The 17,348-nt window shown below is 39.6% G+C and overlaps 1 protein-coding gene across 2 annotated transcripts in view; it reads left to right on the top strand.

Annotated features, from left to right (window-relative positions):
• The window catches only part of NELL1 (neural EGFL like 1), an 859,251-nt gene that overhangs the window by 217,857 nt on the left and 624,046 nt on the right, over positions 1-17,348 (top strand). For both annotated transcript variants that reach the window (XM_060159518.1, XM_060159517.1), the window contains exon 12: positions 12,442-12,570. In XM_060159518.1, the coding sequence (XP_060015501.1) occupies positions 12,442-12,570 (129 nt within the window). The remainder of the gene's footprint in view (positions 1-12,441; positions 12,571-17,348) is intronic.

The following is a 17,348-nucleotide window of genomic DNA, read 5'->3' as shown; positions in this document are numbered from 1 at the left end:
TGCCTATTCCTGAAATTCCCCTCTTTTCCAAATTTATTTCTTCAAATCCTCTGGATCAAATATCACTTCCTCTCTGAAACTTCTCACCCAGGCAGAATTAAATAGATTAGGAGAATCTAAAATTGATTTGAAATCTTACAAAAAAACATCCAGTTAAACTCATTGCTATTATTTTAAACCTCTACCCACCGTACAGTCTTCTCCACATTCTCACATATCCAGTGAGTTAGATTCTTTCTGGTTTACCTTGGAAGCTTCTAGAGTTAAGAAGCCGGGAGCCTAACAGTTTAGCTCAGGTTATATCCTATCTTACTTTTTTCTGTCTTTTCTCTAACACAAGCATTGGCAGATATTTTCTGTAAAGGGCTACAAAGTAGATATTCTCACCCCTGCTGTTGTATTGACAAAGTGGCAGAGGTGATAGGTAAATAAATTAGTGGCAGTGTTTCATTAAAATTTCATTTGGAGAAACGGGTGGCAGCTCGTAATTCGCTGACCCCTCCTCTAGTACCTTCTGATATATAAAAGTATATATTTGCTCATGGCATGTTTTCAGCTTGGGCTGAGATTTCTCTTTGTGGTTAGTCTAAGAGAGCTGTGTTTTGGTAAAAATTCCCAGGAAAACTTAGTACCTGGATAACCGTAAATGGCTGTTAGAATTTGTGGTATGCCGTCAGAGTATCTCCCCTGATTTATCTGCTTTCATGGCTACAAGTGTATTTGCAGCTCAGATGCTTTAGAAAGACTAAAGATTGACTGGAATTTCAGAGGGATGCATTTATTGGTAACTGATAGGGTTGTTAGGTAGGTCTTATAATTTAATGCAAAATCCATCACTTGATGTTTGTTAAGGTGCCAAGTGGGACTCAGTGTATGTAAATCCTTTCTGATTTATGGTTTCATTCGAGCAGGATCATTGATTATCCCACAGAAATTCAAGAAGATTTTCATTGCTCTGACCCAGTTTACAACAGACTGGGTACCACAGCTTCTGCTAGCACTTCTCGGGGATGCAGAAACTTTTTTTTTTTTTTTTTAACCAACGAAGATGCTGAGAGATGTGACATCTCATTGAAAAGTTGACTCATTTAAGGCTCCTGTTGCTAGCGACCTGGTGGCTTTTACCAAAGCTAAGTCAGCTTTGAGGGAAAACTGGGAGGCAGGAATAGGGCTTCATAGATGCGATCATAGCCAGGGCCAATCTGTACAGTTGAGGATTTTCTTCTTCCTCCCACCTGCTTCCTTCTCAGCCGGGAAACTACCAGCTCTTTTATTTAGCAGCTGATGGTTTTTCTTGGAGGCGCGTGTGAGTGAGGGAGTTATTTATGTCCCTTGACAAGTCTGTGTTTTAACAGGAACCAACGTGTGTCTTTAGAAGAGATAGGGAAAAGGTGGAGAGGTTCTTTTCCTGGGAAGCAGGTTGAATGAAACCATTTGGGTATATGGATTCTCTTAGGTTTCTCCTATTTATTCCTATCTCAGAATTCAGACCTAGAATGAAAAAAGTGTTATTTTTGACTGAAGCCCTTGTCAGCACCATTTACTGTCATTACCTCCTTTCCTGTTGACCCATAGCAGAGAGGAGCCCAGAACATTCAGCCCGCTTGTCCACATACTGGGACTTGCTCTGCACATTGGACAATCAGGAAATGAAAAGGATATTTGTCTGGGCAGTGGGGTGTTCTCTTTTTCATAAAAATGTAAAATTTATGTGATGATGGACAAAAAAAATCCATCCAGATGCGCTCAAAGGTCCATTGTCTTGACCTATGCTCTCCATGACTTTTGCTCTGTGTCTCTTAATTCCAATTTATTTCCCAACAGCGTCCTTACAAGTAGCCTAAGAGTTTCTCACAATATTGTGGGAGATATTTTTCCCCTTTGACTTCTGTTTGTCTTTTACCTTTTCCTCTGTGCTCGTGTTTTCTGAGTGGAGTCTTGGAAGATGAGGGGGGCTGGACAGTTTTGATTCTAATTAGACTGGGAAAGCCCGCTGGGCCTCTTCTAAGGCACGTTATTCAGTTCTCCTTCCCCCTCCTCCTTGCCCCTCTCAAAACCAGAAAGTAATGAAAAGATGAGAAACGCTCAATTTCTGTGTAAACTAATTTTTATCCTGCATATGGAGGGGCTATACCATTTGCTTTGTGGATTGAGACTGTCTCCTGATTGACAGGCAGCGAGCGAACAGAGAGAGGTAAGACTGATGACCTGAAATACTTATTTCAGGGATGAGCACAGTGGTGTGATTTCAGCTGTGTGGTTTCTGCCACCCTGATATTATTGATTACAGACACGGAAGTGGCTGTGGCCTCTTTCAATACCTGTACTGAAGGGCCTTCAATTAGCATATTTATCATCTCTCTTTGTCTTACTGGGAGTGTCAGGTCTTTAGTCTGAGGGAAATCACCCCTCAGTATCATCGCTCAGAAATCTGAGTCAAAGCCTTTCTCATGCCTGCTTGGGGATTTGAAGTTTTCCAAGGTTTATTTTCATTAGGTTTAGACTGGAATTTGAGAAAGCACAGACGGTGCTTTTTGCCCCCGTTGGTTGATTAGATAGTACCCATAAAGCTCTCCAACTTGGAAAAAATAACGCTTTTTTTTGTTTGTTTGTTTTTGCGGTTCGCGGGCCTCTCACTGTTGTGGCCTCTCCCGCTGCGGAGCACAGGCTCCGGACGCGCAGGCTCAGCGGCCATGGCTCACGGGCCCAGCCGCTCCGCGGCATGTGGGATCTTCCCGGACCGGGGCACGAACCCGTGTCCCCTGCATCGGCAGGCGGACTCTCAACCATTGCACCACCAGGGAAGCCCTCACGCTTGTTTTAATGATTACATTTTTTTTTGCGGTACATGGGTCTCTCACTGTTGCGGCCTCTCCTGTTGCGGAGCACAGGCTCCGGACGTGTAGGCTCAGAGGCCATGGCTCATGGGCCCAGCCGCTCCGCGGCACGTGGGATCCTCCTGGACCGGGGCACGAACCCGTGTCCCCCGCATCGGCAGGCGGACTCTCAACCACTGCGCCACCAGGGAAGCCCTAATGATTACATTTTATAAATCGATTCCTTGAATGTAGGAGAAAAGGGAGGGATGAAGATATGTTCCTACCATAGAGAATAGTCCTGTCGTTTTCATGTCAATGACTGAATGAAATTATTTTCAGTACCAGCTGAAGGCTCTGTTTCATCTGTGAAATAGTGTTAAGACCCATCTTGTAGAGTTATAACTTGTTTCCTCAAGACCTAACGTGTTGGCTTGATTATGAAGCTAATTTTTTTTTACACTGAGTCATGCCCATTTTCTGATACGGTGGTATGGTGATACAGCTCCCTCCCCCCCTTGCCTCCATTCAAGGAGAGAGGTGCAGATTATAGCTTTATACTGGGTTTTTCTCTTTGTGGGAATCAGACCTAAGACCTTCCAGTTAAGGATAACAGGCTCTGGCTGATTTATACTGTTCGTTGTATCAGCAGAACCGATATCCACACTCGGTGCTTGGACACCTTGACTCTTCAAATCAAGGGTAACGACAAATGCTGTAACTCATTTCTCTATCCTTCAGAGAAAAATGAAGGTAATCAGCTGAACAGGTAGTTATATCCACAGGGCTACTGGTGCAGCCAGGATGCTGTTAGGGACAGAACTGCAGGACAGTTAGGGAAGACACATGCAAAAAGGATCAAGATGTTAGATGTTGGCAGGGAGAAGCCACTTTGCAGTTGATGGGATCCACCATCTCAGTCACCAGCGACACTACCCAGAGCAGCCCTAATCACTGGTGCAGTTTGTTTCTGATGCCTCAGGACAGTGTGTGCTGGCAGCATGAAATCTGTTTACCCTCATCATTACCTTGAGGTAATGGCTATAGCAGGAGCCGGTCCACTTAAGCATAAGGCCACGAGGGTGGAGAAAGGGGAGTGGGTACCGGAGTGACGTCTATGCTTCTGCCTTGGAAGGAGTAACGAAAGTGTGGCTGTAGCCCCAGCGGAAAAAGATTGCTCATAAGTTGCCAGTGCTCTCAGTTGAAGGGGGAACAAAAACCAACGTGACTGTGTCTTCTCAGGATCGCTCCGGGAAAACGCACCAATCGTTTGGCTCATCCCAGAATGCTTGCTACACTCCTTAGGGTTTTATTCCCTTCATAATTGGCTCTAATTTTATCTTCAGTGTTGCCAGTGACTTTGGAGGGTTGGGCCGCATGTTTAAGCTTTTCAGTGTTGAGGAAAAAGTTCTTTCCGACATCTGTTCCCAATGTGTTCATCTGTAATTTTAATTCATGCCCACTTGCCTTGTCATCTGGCCTGGGCTGAAATTAGTTGAGATTATTACTTGTACTACTTAAGATTTTATGCCCTTCAGTTAACTCCTCCCAAAGAGTCTTGGTGTGGCATGATCTTCTTTTTTTCTAGACCTCCTCATCATCTTAGGTGAATTTGTAACTGAAATGGTTTTAGAGGATTTCAGTGTATTTGAGGTGAAAAGAGACCTGTAAAAGAGGCACTTAATCAGAAGGTAAACTAGTGCCTGTTTAGAGGAACCCATAGTTTATAGATGTGTCAGGTCCTCTGCATATTGATAGATGGAATCTGATCAAAATACCTGCAACCGTGGACCACAGTGGGCACTGGAATGACAAGGCTATATGCTCAGCTGTTGAGGTTGGGGACAGAGGGCCTTTGGAGAAGAGTTCAGTCTCAGGGAGCCCTTGAATTCTGTGTTCCTGAAAGTGCCACAATGGATCCAGGCCCAGGGAGCCTTGGGAAGGAGACACATTGCCCCAGAGAGAAGACCTGAAACTAAGACCAGGCTGCCTTGGACTGGAAGACCCCTAAGTGTTGACTACTGTAGAAAAACCAATTGCTTTCTAAGACAGAACCTGTGAGAATCCAGAGCTCTGTCTCTAGTAGGCCCATCCTGATGTTACAACCCTCTGTCCACAGGAGCTAAAGAACTGTCCTCACCCCTCCAGGGCCCAGGCTTCTGTGGTATGTATGTTGGTTGTGGAGTATGTTAGGGCATCCTGTTCCCGTAAAGGATCTTTGGGCCGTATCCCTCCTATAGGGCCAGTCCATGGGTGGAGCTGTCTCCATACCAACTAGGCACATGGAATGTATTGTACTCGGTTTACCTTTGCTCCTTGTGACTTTCAAGCTTGGGCAAGCAGCAGTGATATGAGGAGTATTGGCTTTCTAGGATTTGAGTTAGCGTAGAGGAAGCTGAGGTGCATTTTCAGGTTGTCATTTCAAAGGTAACCTGCTTGACCCTTGGGGGATGCATTAGGGACGGGAGATTGAGGACAAGCAGTGGTGCCCTATGTGGAATCAGACTTTATCTTAGAGAAACTAACTCCTGCCCAGGGGTAGTGACCTATTCATTCCTTGCTGTGGAAGAAGTCACAGTAGTGAACCGTAAAGATGCTTATGCATTGTTGGATGGAGAAACCAGAGATGAAGCAGAATGGGTGGATGGTTTGCTGTAATTATAAAAAGGTACAGAGTGGGATCTGGAGAGTGGCAGTGTGAGGGCTTCATTACGATGGGCAGGGTTTATTATATGCAGATTAGGCCAATGGATTTAAAGAAAGCAAAGAGTTTTACAAGTGTTATTGATCTTTCACTGGCAATAGAACTCTAGATTCAGGACCACGAAGGGAGTCCAAATTTTAGACCGCTCCCAATGAGAGGAGAAAATATGACCCCAACACTTAACGTTTCTTCTTTAGTTTCCTTGATCATGTCGTGGACACATGCTGCTCCCTGTGTTTGGAACTCTTATGATTTGTCCAGTCAACCTCACTCATCCCTCAAATCTCCTTTTGATACCTAGTGTTAGGACCCTTCTCTGTGATACATTCCGGAAGTACCTTGCTCCTCTCCATCACAATATTTCCTGTAACCCAACACTCAAGGGTAGCCATCCCTGCTAGAGTGTTAGATGAATGAAGGCATGTTTATGATGTTTGTGGCTTTTTTGTTATATCCCTATTGTGTAGCACAGCGGCTGGGCACACAGCAGGGGCTTAATAGTTGTCAAATGAATGAATAGTACCTCTGCCAGGAACTAAAGGAGGTGTTTGGAATAAAACCTGGAATCCCATTTCAGCAGATTGTGTGTCTTCCTCTGAGCATCTGCTCATTTCCGTCACTCGAGTGTAAATAAGCTCCAATGGGTCTTACTCATCTTGGTATCTCATCCATGGATGGTGTTCTGTCGTGTGATGTTATTTTTCTTTTGACTTTGAGTCCCCAAGCAGCAAGTAATAATGGACTGTGTGCTGGAGAAAGAAATAAGGTTTGTTCCTTTCAAAGGTTCAAGGCATGTCAGGGACTAGAAATTGCTAATGACTGATGGAGTACTGGTCTCTTCAGGTCAGGGTTGGCGTTCCTTGAATGTCCCTTAATGATTAAAATTATGGCTGGGAGGTCGTGTAGAGTGGTGGAGAGAGACTGGGTATTAGAATCATATTTGGGTTTATATCTCTGTTTCACCCTGCTAGCTACGTGACCACAAGGAAGGTAATTAACATCTTTGAGGCTTGGTTTATTCATCTTTAAAACACTCCTTTAGTTCTAGTTTTGAAAGACTGAGGATTTAGTCATTAGCTCTACAAATATTGGAGTGTTTATAATGTGTTGGATATTGCCTTAGGCACAAGGGAAATAAACTCACAGGGTCCTTTCCCTTGAAGAAGTGAGCTTCTCATGTGAAGACAGACATTCAACAAATAAACACAGAAATTAACATGTAATTAGTAATTGTGATACCTGCTATAAACAAGAAGAATAGGGTGGTATGGGAGAGAGTAATGGGATTTTCTTTAGACCTGAGGGACAAGAAAGCCTTCTCTGAATAGAATATATTTAAGCTGGGACTTGACGGCTGAGTAGAAATTATTCTGGCAGGGATGTTTCATAATGTTCTGAGTTGGTGGGACAAGCTTGCAAAGACCCTGAATCAGGAAAGAGACTGGAGTACTAGAGGAATTAAAAACAAAGGCTGATACAATTGGAGGGAAATGACAGAGGGAGAGGAGAGCCTGTTTGTTGTTTCAAATCAAAGTTAAGGATTTTGTATTTTTTCTTAAGTAAAATGGGAAGCCCTCACAAGATTTTTAAGGGGGATTGTGACATGACCCAATCTGTTTTATTTATGTATTTATTTATTTAGGCTGTGCTGGGTCTTAGTTGCAGCATGCGGGCTTCTTAGTTGTGGCATGTGGACTCTTAGTTGTGGCATGTGGGACCTAGTTCCCTGACCAGAGATTGAACCCAGGCTCCCTGCATTGGGAGCACGGAGTCTCACCCAGTGGTCCACCAGGGAAGCTCTATGCCTGGCAAGTTAGAAAAACTCAATAAATAGCAGCTTTTATAATAAAAGTGTTCTCTGTATTTGGACCAGTACTAGTTAAATGATGTCACTGTGTGCTTCTAATTATAGGACGATAATTCCACAGACTCTAGAGCTACTTATTAAAAATATTCAGGTAAAATAACGTGAATATTGGGTATGTGTGCGCATGTGCGTGTGTATTCTACAATCTGGTCACAGCTTCTGATTCTGGGAAAAAAAGACAGTGATTTAAGAAAGAGGGTGATATATATATATGATATATATATATATGATATATATATGATATATATATGATATATATACGATATATATACGATATATATATGATATATATGATATATATATGATATATATGATATATATATGATATATATGATATATATATGATATATATGATATATATATGATATATATGATATATATGATATATATGATATATATATGATATATATATCATATATATATCATATATATATCATATATATCATATATATCATATATATATCATATATATCATATATATATATATGATATATATATATATGGCTCTGTGTACTTTCACAAGTGCACTAACTTCTCTGAACTTCAATTGCTACATCTGTGAAATAGGGATAATAATTCCAGTTTCATAGGGTTGTTAACAGAGTTAAATGGGTTAATGCGTCTGAAACACTTCACTGAGTGCCTAGCATATATTACACGCTCGGTAACTGTTAATCATTATTATTACAGCTGTGCCAGCTTATTTGAGGTTCTTTAAACTGACCCTTTTTCCTCAAGGGCTGGAGTTCCATTCCTCCCACTAGGATCTGTGTCTTGCCCCTTTTCAAGTTTCTACCTGTGATGAATCAAAGGTCAAGTTTTGCATCATCTAGAAGGGATTTCTTCTCTGACACACTATGATAATTTGTACTGCTCACAACTTACCTACCCCTGTATTTAGCTTATATCCCCTTAGAGTTTCTAATTTCCTTGTGGTCAGGGAATGTCTCACACACTTTGACGTTGCCCCCGGGAGCTTGCGTGGTGCTGCAGTCCACAGAGTAGGTGCCCCATACAAATTCAGTGGATGTTACTCATCACTCGTGCATAAAGGCAAGCAAGCACTGAATAAATATTGCTTGAATAAAGGCCTGCATTAATTATAAAAAAACAAAACATGTGTTTTTGGCACAACGGTGAGGCCCAGCCAGAGTGGATTTGTCCATAAACTGGGTTTGTCTCACAGGGGCCCTTCATTGTCCTTGAAATACAATTGACCCAACTCTCTGCATTGTGAATTGATATGGCACGTGCTTGATAGATATGCATTGGAAAATCAGCAATGTTTGAGGGGCTTTTTTTCCAGCCTGTCAAATGCATGTGGAAGGAGGACAGTTGCAGTCTTGGGAAAGAAAAAAAAAAAAAAAACACGCAGCCATGTAACAAAGGATGCACATATGACATTGAGTCAAGAATTATAATGAAAGAAAACGTGATAACTTAATTGATCAATTCTGACGTGGGGAGGGAAGGCCAGGCACTTCCTCTGGCAAAGAAAGCTATGATGCCTAAAAATTGTCCCTTTGCTAGCAAAAACATCACGTACTTTTAATGGTTATTATAAGCTTTTCAAGTCCTTGTGAAAGTACTCTTGACTGACACATGTTTCACAAGTCCAGCAAATTCTTCCTCTGATTTTGATTGGGGCAATCTCCAGTTAGCAGGTCAGATAGTGAGGCTGGATGTGATGCCACGCTCCCCCAAGCCTGTGGGTCTACTCTCTAACATCACAAGGAGCATCTACATCTTTCACTTTTTTTTTTTTTTTTTTTTGCTAGGTTTGCTCTGTGAGAGGATACAGGAAAAGTACATGGGCCTTGGAGCTTACCAGACTTAATTTAGAATCTTAGCATCTCCACTTACTAGCTAGATATTAATGAGTCTGGGCTTTTCTTATCTTGAAGCTGAGGATAACAGTGTTATCAACTTATTTGAACTTCTATGTCGTTGTCAGTATTATCATTATCATAATCATTATCATTCTCATCACAGTGGCTAACGTTTAGTGACCACCTAGTACGTATCAAGAATTGCTCTAAGTGCTTTATATGGATTAGCGCATTTAACTCTTTCCACACATATTAATAAGGTATATTATTATCCCCATTTAAAACATCTAGTGTAATGCCAGACATATAGGTACATGAATGTTATTATTTAATAAGAGTTGTTATCTTTTAGACTAAGTATGGTCTAAATCTTGTGTTGGTTTAAAATTCTGTTTCAAAGGAAAAACATTCTAGAATGTTATCACCAAAAGGAATTAAACTTGGAGTTGATATAGTTTAGTGTTTTCTATATTTTTTACAGCCAGAAACTGTTGTTCACATGATCACTATATCAAAAATATAAAAGCAAAGCTATTCTATTTGAATCAGGGGTGGGGGACTTGAGCCCTATCCGACAACTCATCTGTGCCCAAGATTCTGAGGAACAGTGTGAAAATCACTGATGTTGTCCTTTCCTGGTATACGTACCTAGACAGGCAAAGCGATTTATTTTGTTTATTGGTATAGACCCTGAATTATAAATTAGATCTCCTCTCCAAGAACAGTTGTTTTTTTTATGAGACTGCAATATGTGATGTAGCAGTATAATTATTATTTGCTAAAATGTACTGAGTTAAAGATGATAAAGCACCTTCATATACCTTGTTATATTTGAACTTCACAATTCCTGTGGTGGGCGTAGCCTATTACTTCTTGTTCACCTAAAAATGATGCGTAACATAAATTTTTGGGGGGGTCGGGAGGAAATTGGTGCAGCTTGTCATAGAGGTAGGAGAAAAAAATATCAGAGACCAGAAATGTTGGAAAAGGGTGATTCTTTTGAGATAAGTTAACACACTGGAGTTGGCATTTGCCCAGAGGGTAGAATGGTAGCATCTGGCTTCTAATGGACACTGTTTAAGTAGACAGGAGACAAAGCCTGGGGCTGGTGTGAGATGCGTAAATCAAGAACCTTGAAGGGTAAATCCTCAGTGGGTGACTAGGAAAAATCCACTCTGCAAGAGAAGACTTGCCTATCAGTCTCGACTCTAGATAGCCAGTATGGCAGAGAAAAGTTTGCATTCCTGAAAGCTTAGGGCCTAAATTTATTCTACCCGTGTGGCTCAATCCTTATGCCCCAAGGCAAAATGTAATTTAAAGTGATGGTGGGTTGATAGTTCCCTCAGGCACCTGACAAAAGCAAACACAGATGCTCTCTGAAGAAATACAATTTTACAGCCCAAACCTCAAGTAATTTCCACAGATTAAATCCTAAAACATATGAGCTCACAAATAAAAGACTCACTCAAAACACAAGAAAAGAAGTCCTCATGCATGATACTCAGCAAAACAAACGGTAAAATCAGATGCTGATTTTACTTTAATAAAGTCGGAAGACTGAAGATACTGGAGTTATCTGTATAAAATATGTCTAATATGTTTTTAAAAAAGGAAATTAAAAGATGAAAGAATAAGAGACCACAAATTTGATCAAGGAGACTGAAAGAGAAAGAAATTGAATTCTACAAAATAAAATTGTAAGTAAAATAAAAATGATATGGATGACTGAAACAGAACATGACACTACTTGAGAGAATTAATAAACCAAAAGATACATCCAAAGTTAAACAGAATTCAGCATAGGAAAAAGCAAGGGGAATAGTAAAGCAAGTCTAAGAAACATGGAGGAGAGCTTGAGAAGGAAGGAATAATATTTATCTAATTCAAATTCCAGAAAGAGAGAATAGATAAAATGGTGAAAAGAGAATGTTTGAAGAGAAAATACCTGATAATTTTGCAAATTGATAGAAGATTTAATCTTTAGATTCAAGAATCCCAAGGAATCCTAGGAAGAATAAATAAAAATAAATTCACACCTAAATACCTTAAAGTTAATGAATACAAACAAACCCCCTTCCCCATCAAGCAAACAACCAAATAAAATAGATCTTAAAAGCCACAGAGAAAGTGTTTGTCACATACTAAGAAATGATGATTAGGTTAACAACTGACTTCTCAAGAGTGATAATAGAAGCCAGAAAACAATGGAATATCTTCAAAATGTTGAGGCAAAATAACTCTATACCCAAAAAAGCTATTTTTCAATTAAGAGGGTGATCAAAGGACATATTTAGATAAATTAAAATTGAGCACAGTTACTATCAAAATATCTTCATTAAAGGAACTTATAAAGGATACATTAAGAAAAATAACCATCCTAGAAGGAATGTCTGAGATTCAAGAAGACTCTTGGGCAAAGAAATGTTAAACATGTGGTTAAAAAAGTATGCCTCAGGAAGCATGTTCAAGAACATTTCTTGCAGCATTGTTTGTAATTCCAAACCTGCAAATAACTCAAATGTCAATGTGTAGTAGTATAATGGATAAATTTTGGAATATTCATGCTATGGAATATTATACACCATTGACAAATAAATGAAAGATAGCTATAGACATTAACATGGATGAATAGAAAAAACCCACCATGGAAGATATTACAGTATGATTTCACATGTGAAGTTCAAAATGGGCAAAACTAAATAATCTATAATTTTGAAATACATACCTATGTATGGTAAAACTATAAAAATATGTAAGGGAGTGATTAACACACAAATTAAGAGAGTTGTCTGATGGCAGGGAGGAGGATTCATTGGGGACCTGTAATAAAGGGGTACTGATAATACTGTATTCATTTTATTTATATATTCATATATATTCATTTTATATATCTCTTATGTATCATAAATTTTGCAATAAAACAATTATAGAAAGACAAGTCATATAAGAAGGCAGTAGAAAGAAAATTCAGGATCAACATGGATAAAAGCCTTCAAGAAGGAACAACTTTAGCAAGTTTGTATATTAGGGGGAAAAAATGTGAAGCATGGGATGGTCCAAAGTTTCCTAGTCCTACTCTTCTACCCCCTTGCCAGCTTACCTTTGCATATTGCCAAGGCATGTTCTCATGTATGCTGACATATAATAAAAATGTCTCATGCTTTATTATTTGGAAGTCTTTTATTCTTTTCTTTCCTGACGTAAAATTTTGTTTGCTTCTTCTAGGTCATAACTTTTGTGCTGAAGGACCTAAATGTGGTGAAAACTCAGAGTGCAAAAACTGGAATACCAAAGCTACTTGTGAGTGTAAGAATGGTTACATCTCTGTCCAGGGAGACTCTGCCTACTGTGAAGGTAAGTGAACTATTTAATAAAGTCAACTTGTGAGAAATGTATTCCTGGTGGATGTGGTTGAAGAATGAAAGCCTTCACTTGGTTCTGGTCCCATGGGATCCTATAAAAAATTATACCAACAATCTAGGATATTCTCTTCTTCTGACTTATCCAGGCTGCTTAGTAGCATGTAAAAGCAAGACCTTTCAATCACCAGCAAAACCCTAAACCCCTCATTTTATGTTGTCTTATTTGGGTATATTGTCTTCTTCAATTTCAGTTAAATGTTACATGGTGGATCCTCTTTTTGAACGGATGCTTTGATACTAGCTTATACCCAATTGCCATCATCTTCACCTGCCAAGGGCAGAGTTTTTTTTCAGTTGTGTTTCCTAATGACTGATTCATGTGTTGCTAATTCCCAAACTCTACTAAAAGTCCCAGTGACAGATGGACTCATAACTTTGGCACATGGATTGGTATAGTAGGTTGGTGGCCTCAAGCATCAGTGACCCCCCTTTTCTACTTTATAGAGCAGAGCAACTCCTCTGTCTTATGTGAACTCCTCTTTCCATGCTCAGCGTGCTGGGGGCAAGCATTGCATACTCCTTTTCCTTTAATATAGCAGAGGATCAGGGATTAGTTCTGACCCTGGATTTACATGTACAGTGCCCTAAAATCTGAGCCCATCCATTTCTCCAGTGCTCACTGGCTCTCTCCCATCAGTTTAGAGAAATTCTTATAGGCAAAGTGATGGCTAGGCTGTTTTTCCATCCTGGTTGGACCTAATTATTCCTGTCACCTTTACTAGTATTATTGAACCTTGGTGTTCTGTTAATTAGGAAGGTAGATGTCTTGACTGGAATAAATGCTGCAAAATCTTGGTCACTGTCCTCCTACTGATTTGGTTCTCATGTGGGTCACGTATTGTCAAGGTAAAGACAGTTGATGACAATAATGGTAAATTCCTTTCCATTCTTCTGTTTTATGTTGTTGACCCCTGCTTAACTTTTTGACTTTGACTAAAGTTGTTAAGGAAATGTTTCTAATTACTGTTAGTGTTCAGAACCTGGTAGAAAGCCTCTGTTTTTCATTTCTTCTGGAAGACTTTCTTTATTACTGCTTTGGTTCTCATTAGCAATATAAGTCTAACTAATAGTTAACCCCCAACACACACACTTTTTTCTACACTTTTTTTTCCTTTTGCTTACCTGTATAGATTTGAACTTGATTTGGGAGACATGCCACTTGGGAGGGTGAAGTTGCCCTTTAGTTATGAACCTTTTCATCTATCCATTAACATCATGTTACTTATTTGTCAGTTTTGAGGAAGAGGACTATTAATTTCAATACTTCACATTAACATTTATTTTTTATATCTTACCTTATGCTATTTTGTATTTTTTGTCAGAAAATTACTGTAATTTTAAAAATAAAAAATGTGAACATTTTCCTCTCCATTTATCATGAAAAAATCCCACAAGCCAGGTAATGGTCTAAAAAATTTGTTTTCTTACCTTCTGCTATATGTGGGGAGAGACTATGAACAATTATAAAAATGATAGAAGGAACCTCAAAATAATTTGAATCTTGATTCTACCATTGGCCGGTGTTTTAGTTGTCTATTGGAAGCAATACACCCACCATTCCTGGCTCCCCTTAGCTATTGAGACCTGGCAGAACCTGGGAGGAAATTGCTGGTACCAATGCTGTTTTGGGACTCTTTGATTCTCTTCTCATTTTTTGTTACATAGAATCAGTTTTATGAGGTACCATTTGTGGTATTATGCCTACCCTTTGTGAGGCCTTATTTTATTGATTATGTTGAGCGATTCTAGGTCTGAATCCCTGTTTCCTTGAACATGCTTCTCAACTCGTTGTGTGTGCGGGGCCTTGGGTCAGTGTATACTGTGGTACCACCCTTGAGTCATGGTAATGTCCTCGGGCTTTAGTCATTTTTCTGTGATCAGGGGGACATTCTGCAATTCCAGAGGGCATGTTCATAATGAGAAGGATAGCACTTAAGGAGAAATGACTAAACGTTAGAGCCCATTTACAGTCTAAGAATAGAACTCAGGGACTAAAACAGGGGTCAAATACTGGGCAACAGGATGGGAGGCACTGAGAACCAAGTAGAGTGAATATCAACATTTAGAGCAAACGCCCTCCTCTCTCTTTATTCAGCCATCTTCAGCACACTTGGGCTTTGGGCTTATTTTCCTGTGGTTGAGTGGTGGCTGCCGTAGCCCCAGACATGGTGTCCTCATACCAGCATCCCAAAGAAGGAAGGAAGGGACAGGGGTTAAAAATCTTCTCTGTGTGAGGTTCTGTGTTTTTTTTTGTGTGTGTGTGATGATCATATGGTTTTTATTCTTCAATTTGTTAATATGGTGTATGACATTGATTGATTTTCATATATTGAAGAATCCTTGCATCCCCGGGATAAATTCCACTTGATGATGGTGTATGATCCTATTAGTGTGTTTTTGGATTCTGTTTGCTAGTATTTTGTTGAGGATTTTTGCATCTATATTCATCAGTAATATTGGTCTGTAATTTTCTTTTTTTGTAGTATCTTTGTCTGCTTTTGGTATCAGGGTGTTGGTGGCCTTGTAGAATGAGTTTGGGAGTGTTCCTTCCACTGCAATTTTTTGGAAGAGTTTGAGAAGGATAGCTGTTAGCTCTTCTCTAAATGTTTGATAGAATTCACCTGTGAAGCCATCTGGTCCTGGACTTTTGTTTGTTGGAAGAATTTTAATCACAGTTTCAATTTCATCACTTGTGATTGGTCTGTTCATATTTTCTATTTCTTCCTGGTTCAGTCTTGGAAAGTTATACCTTTCTAAGAATTTGTCCATTTCTTCCAGGTTGTCCATTTTATTGGCATAGAGTTGCTTGTAGTAGTCTCGTAGGGTGCTTTCTATTTCTGTGGTGTCTGTTTAACTTCTTTTTCATTTCTAATTTTATTGATTTGAGTCCTCTCCCTCTTTTTCTTGATGAGTCTGGCTAATGGTTTATCAATTTTGTTTACCTTCTCAAAGAACCAGCTTTTAGTTTTATTGATCTTTGCTATTGTTTTCTTTGTTTCTGTTTCATTTATTTCTGCTCTGATCTTTATGATTTCTTTCCTTCTACTAACTTTGGGTTTTGTTTGTTCTTTCTCTAGTTCCTTTAGGTGTAAGGTTAGATTGTTTACTTGAAATTTTTCTTGTTTCTTGAGGTAGGCTTGTATAGCTATAAACTTCCCTCTTAGAACTGCTTTTGCTGCATCCCATAGGTTTGGATTGTCGTGTTTTCATTGTCATTTGCCTCTGGGTATTTTTTGATTTCCTCTTTTATTTCTTCAGTGATCTCTTGGTTATTTAGTAATGAATTGTTTAGCCTCCATGTGTTTGTGTTTTGTCCATTTTTTCCCCTGTAATTCATTTCTTTTCTTTTCTTTTCTTTTTTTTTTTTGCGGTACGTGGGCCTCTCACTGTTGTGGCCTCTCCCGCCACGGAGCACAGGCTCCGGACATGCAGGCTCAGTGGCCATGGCTCATGGGTCCAGCTGCTCTGCGGCATGTGGGATCCTCCTGGACCGGGGCACGAACCCGTGCCCCCTGCATCGGTAGGTGGACCCCCCAACCACTGCACCACCAGGGAAGCCCCCCCTGTAATTCATTTCTAATCTCATAGTGTTGTGGTTAGAAAAGATGCTTGATATGATTTCAATTTTCTTAAATTTACTGAGGCTTGATTGTACCCAAGATGTGATCTATCCTGGAGAATGTTCTGTGTGCATTTGAGAACACAGTGTGATCTGCTATTTTTGGATGGAATGTCCTATAAATATCAATGAAATCTATCTGGCCTGTTGTGTCATTTAAAACTTGTGTTTCTTTATTAATTTTCTGTCTGGATGATCTGTCCATTGGTGTAAGCGAGGTGTTAGAATCCCCCACTATTACTGTGTTACCATCAATTTCCTCTTTTATACCTGTTAGCATTTGCCTTATGTATTGAGGTGTTCCTATGTTGGGTGCATATATATTTATAATTGTTATATCTTGTTCTTGGATTGATCCCTTGATCATTATTTAGTGTCTTTTCTTGTCTCTTGTAACATTCTTTCTTTTAAAGTCTATTTTATCTGATATGAGTATTGCTAGTCCAGCTCTCTTTTGATTTCCATTTGCATGGAATATCTTTTTCCATCCCCTCACTTTCAGGCTGTATGTGTCCCTAGGTCTGAAGTGGTTCTCTTGTAGATAGCATGTATATGGGGCTTATTATTGTATCCATTCAGCGAGCCTGTGTCTTCTGCTTGGAGCATTTAATCCATTCACATTTAAGGTAATTATCAATATGTATGTTCCTATTTCCATTTTCTTAATTGTTTTTGTTTTTGTAGGTCCTTTTCTTCTCCTGTGTTTCCCACTTAGAGAAGTACCTTTAGCATTTGTTGTAGAGCTGGTTTGGTGGTGCTGAATTCTCTTAGCTTTTGCTTGTCTGTAAAGCTTTTGATTTCTCTGTTGAATCTGAATGAGATCCTTGCTGGGTAGAGTAATCTTGGTTGTAGGTTCTTCCCTTTCATCACTTTAAATATATCATGCCACTCCATTCTGGCTTGTAGAATTTCTGCTGAGAAATCAGCCGTTAACCTTATGGAAGTTCCCTTGTATGTTATTTGTCATTTTTCCCTTGTTGCTTTTAATAATTTTTCTTTGTCTCTAATTTTTGCCAGTTTGATTATTCTGTGTCTCGGTGTGTTTTTCCTTGGGTTTATCCTGCCTGGCACTCTCTGCACTTCTTGGACTT

This window comes from Lagenorhynchus albirostris, chromosome 9, assembly GCF_949774975.1.
Source record: "Lagenorhynchus albirostris chromosome 9, mLagAlb1.1, whole genome shotgun sequence".
Classification (NCBI taxonomy): domain Eukaryota; kingdom Metazoa; phylum Chordata; class Mammalia; order Artiodactyla; family Delphinidae; genus Lagenorhynchus; species Lagenorhynchus albirostris.
Note: the sequence above shows the minus strand (reverse complement) of the source record. Positions and strands in the feature narration are given on the sequence as shown.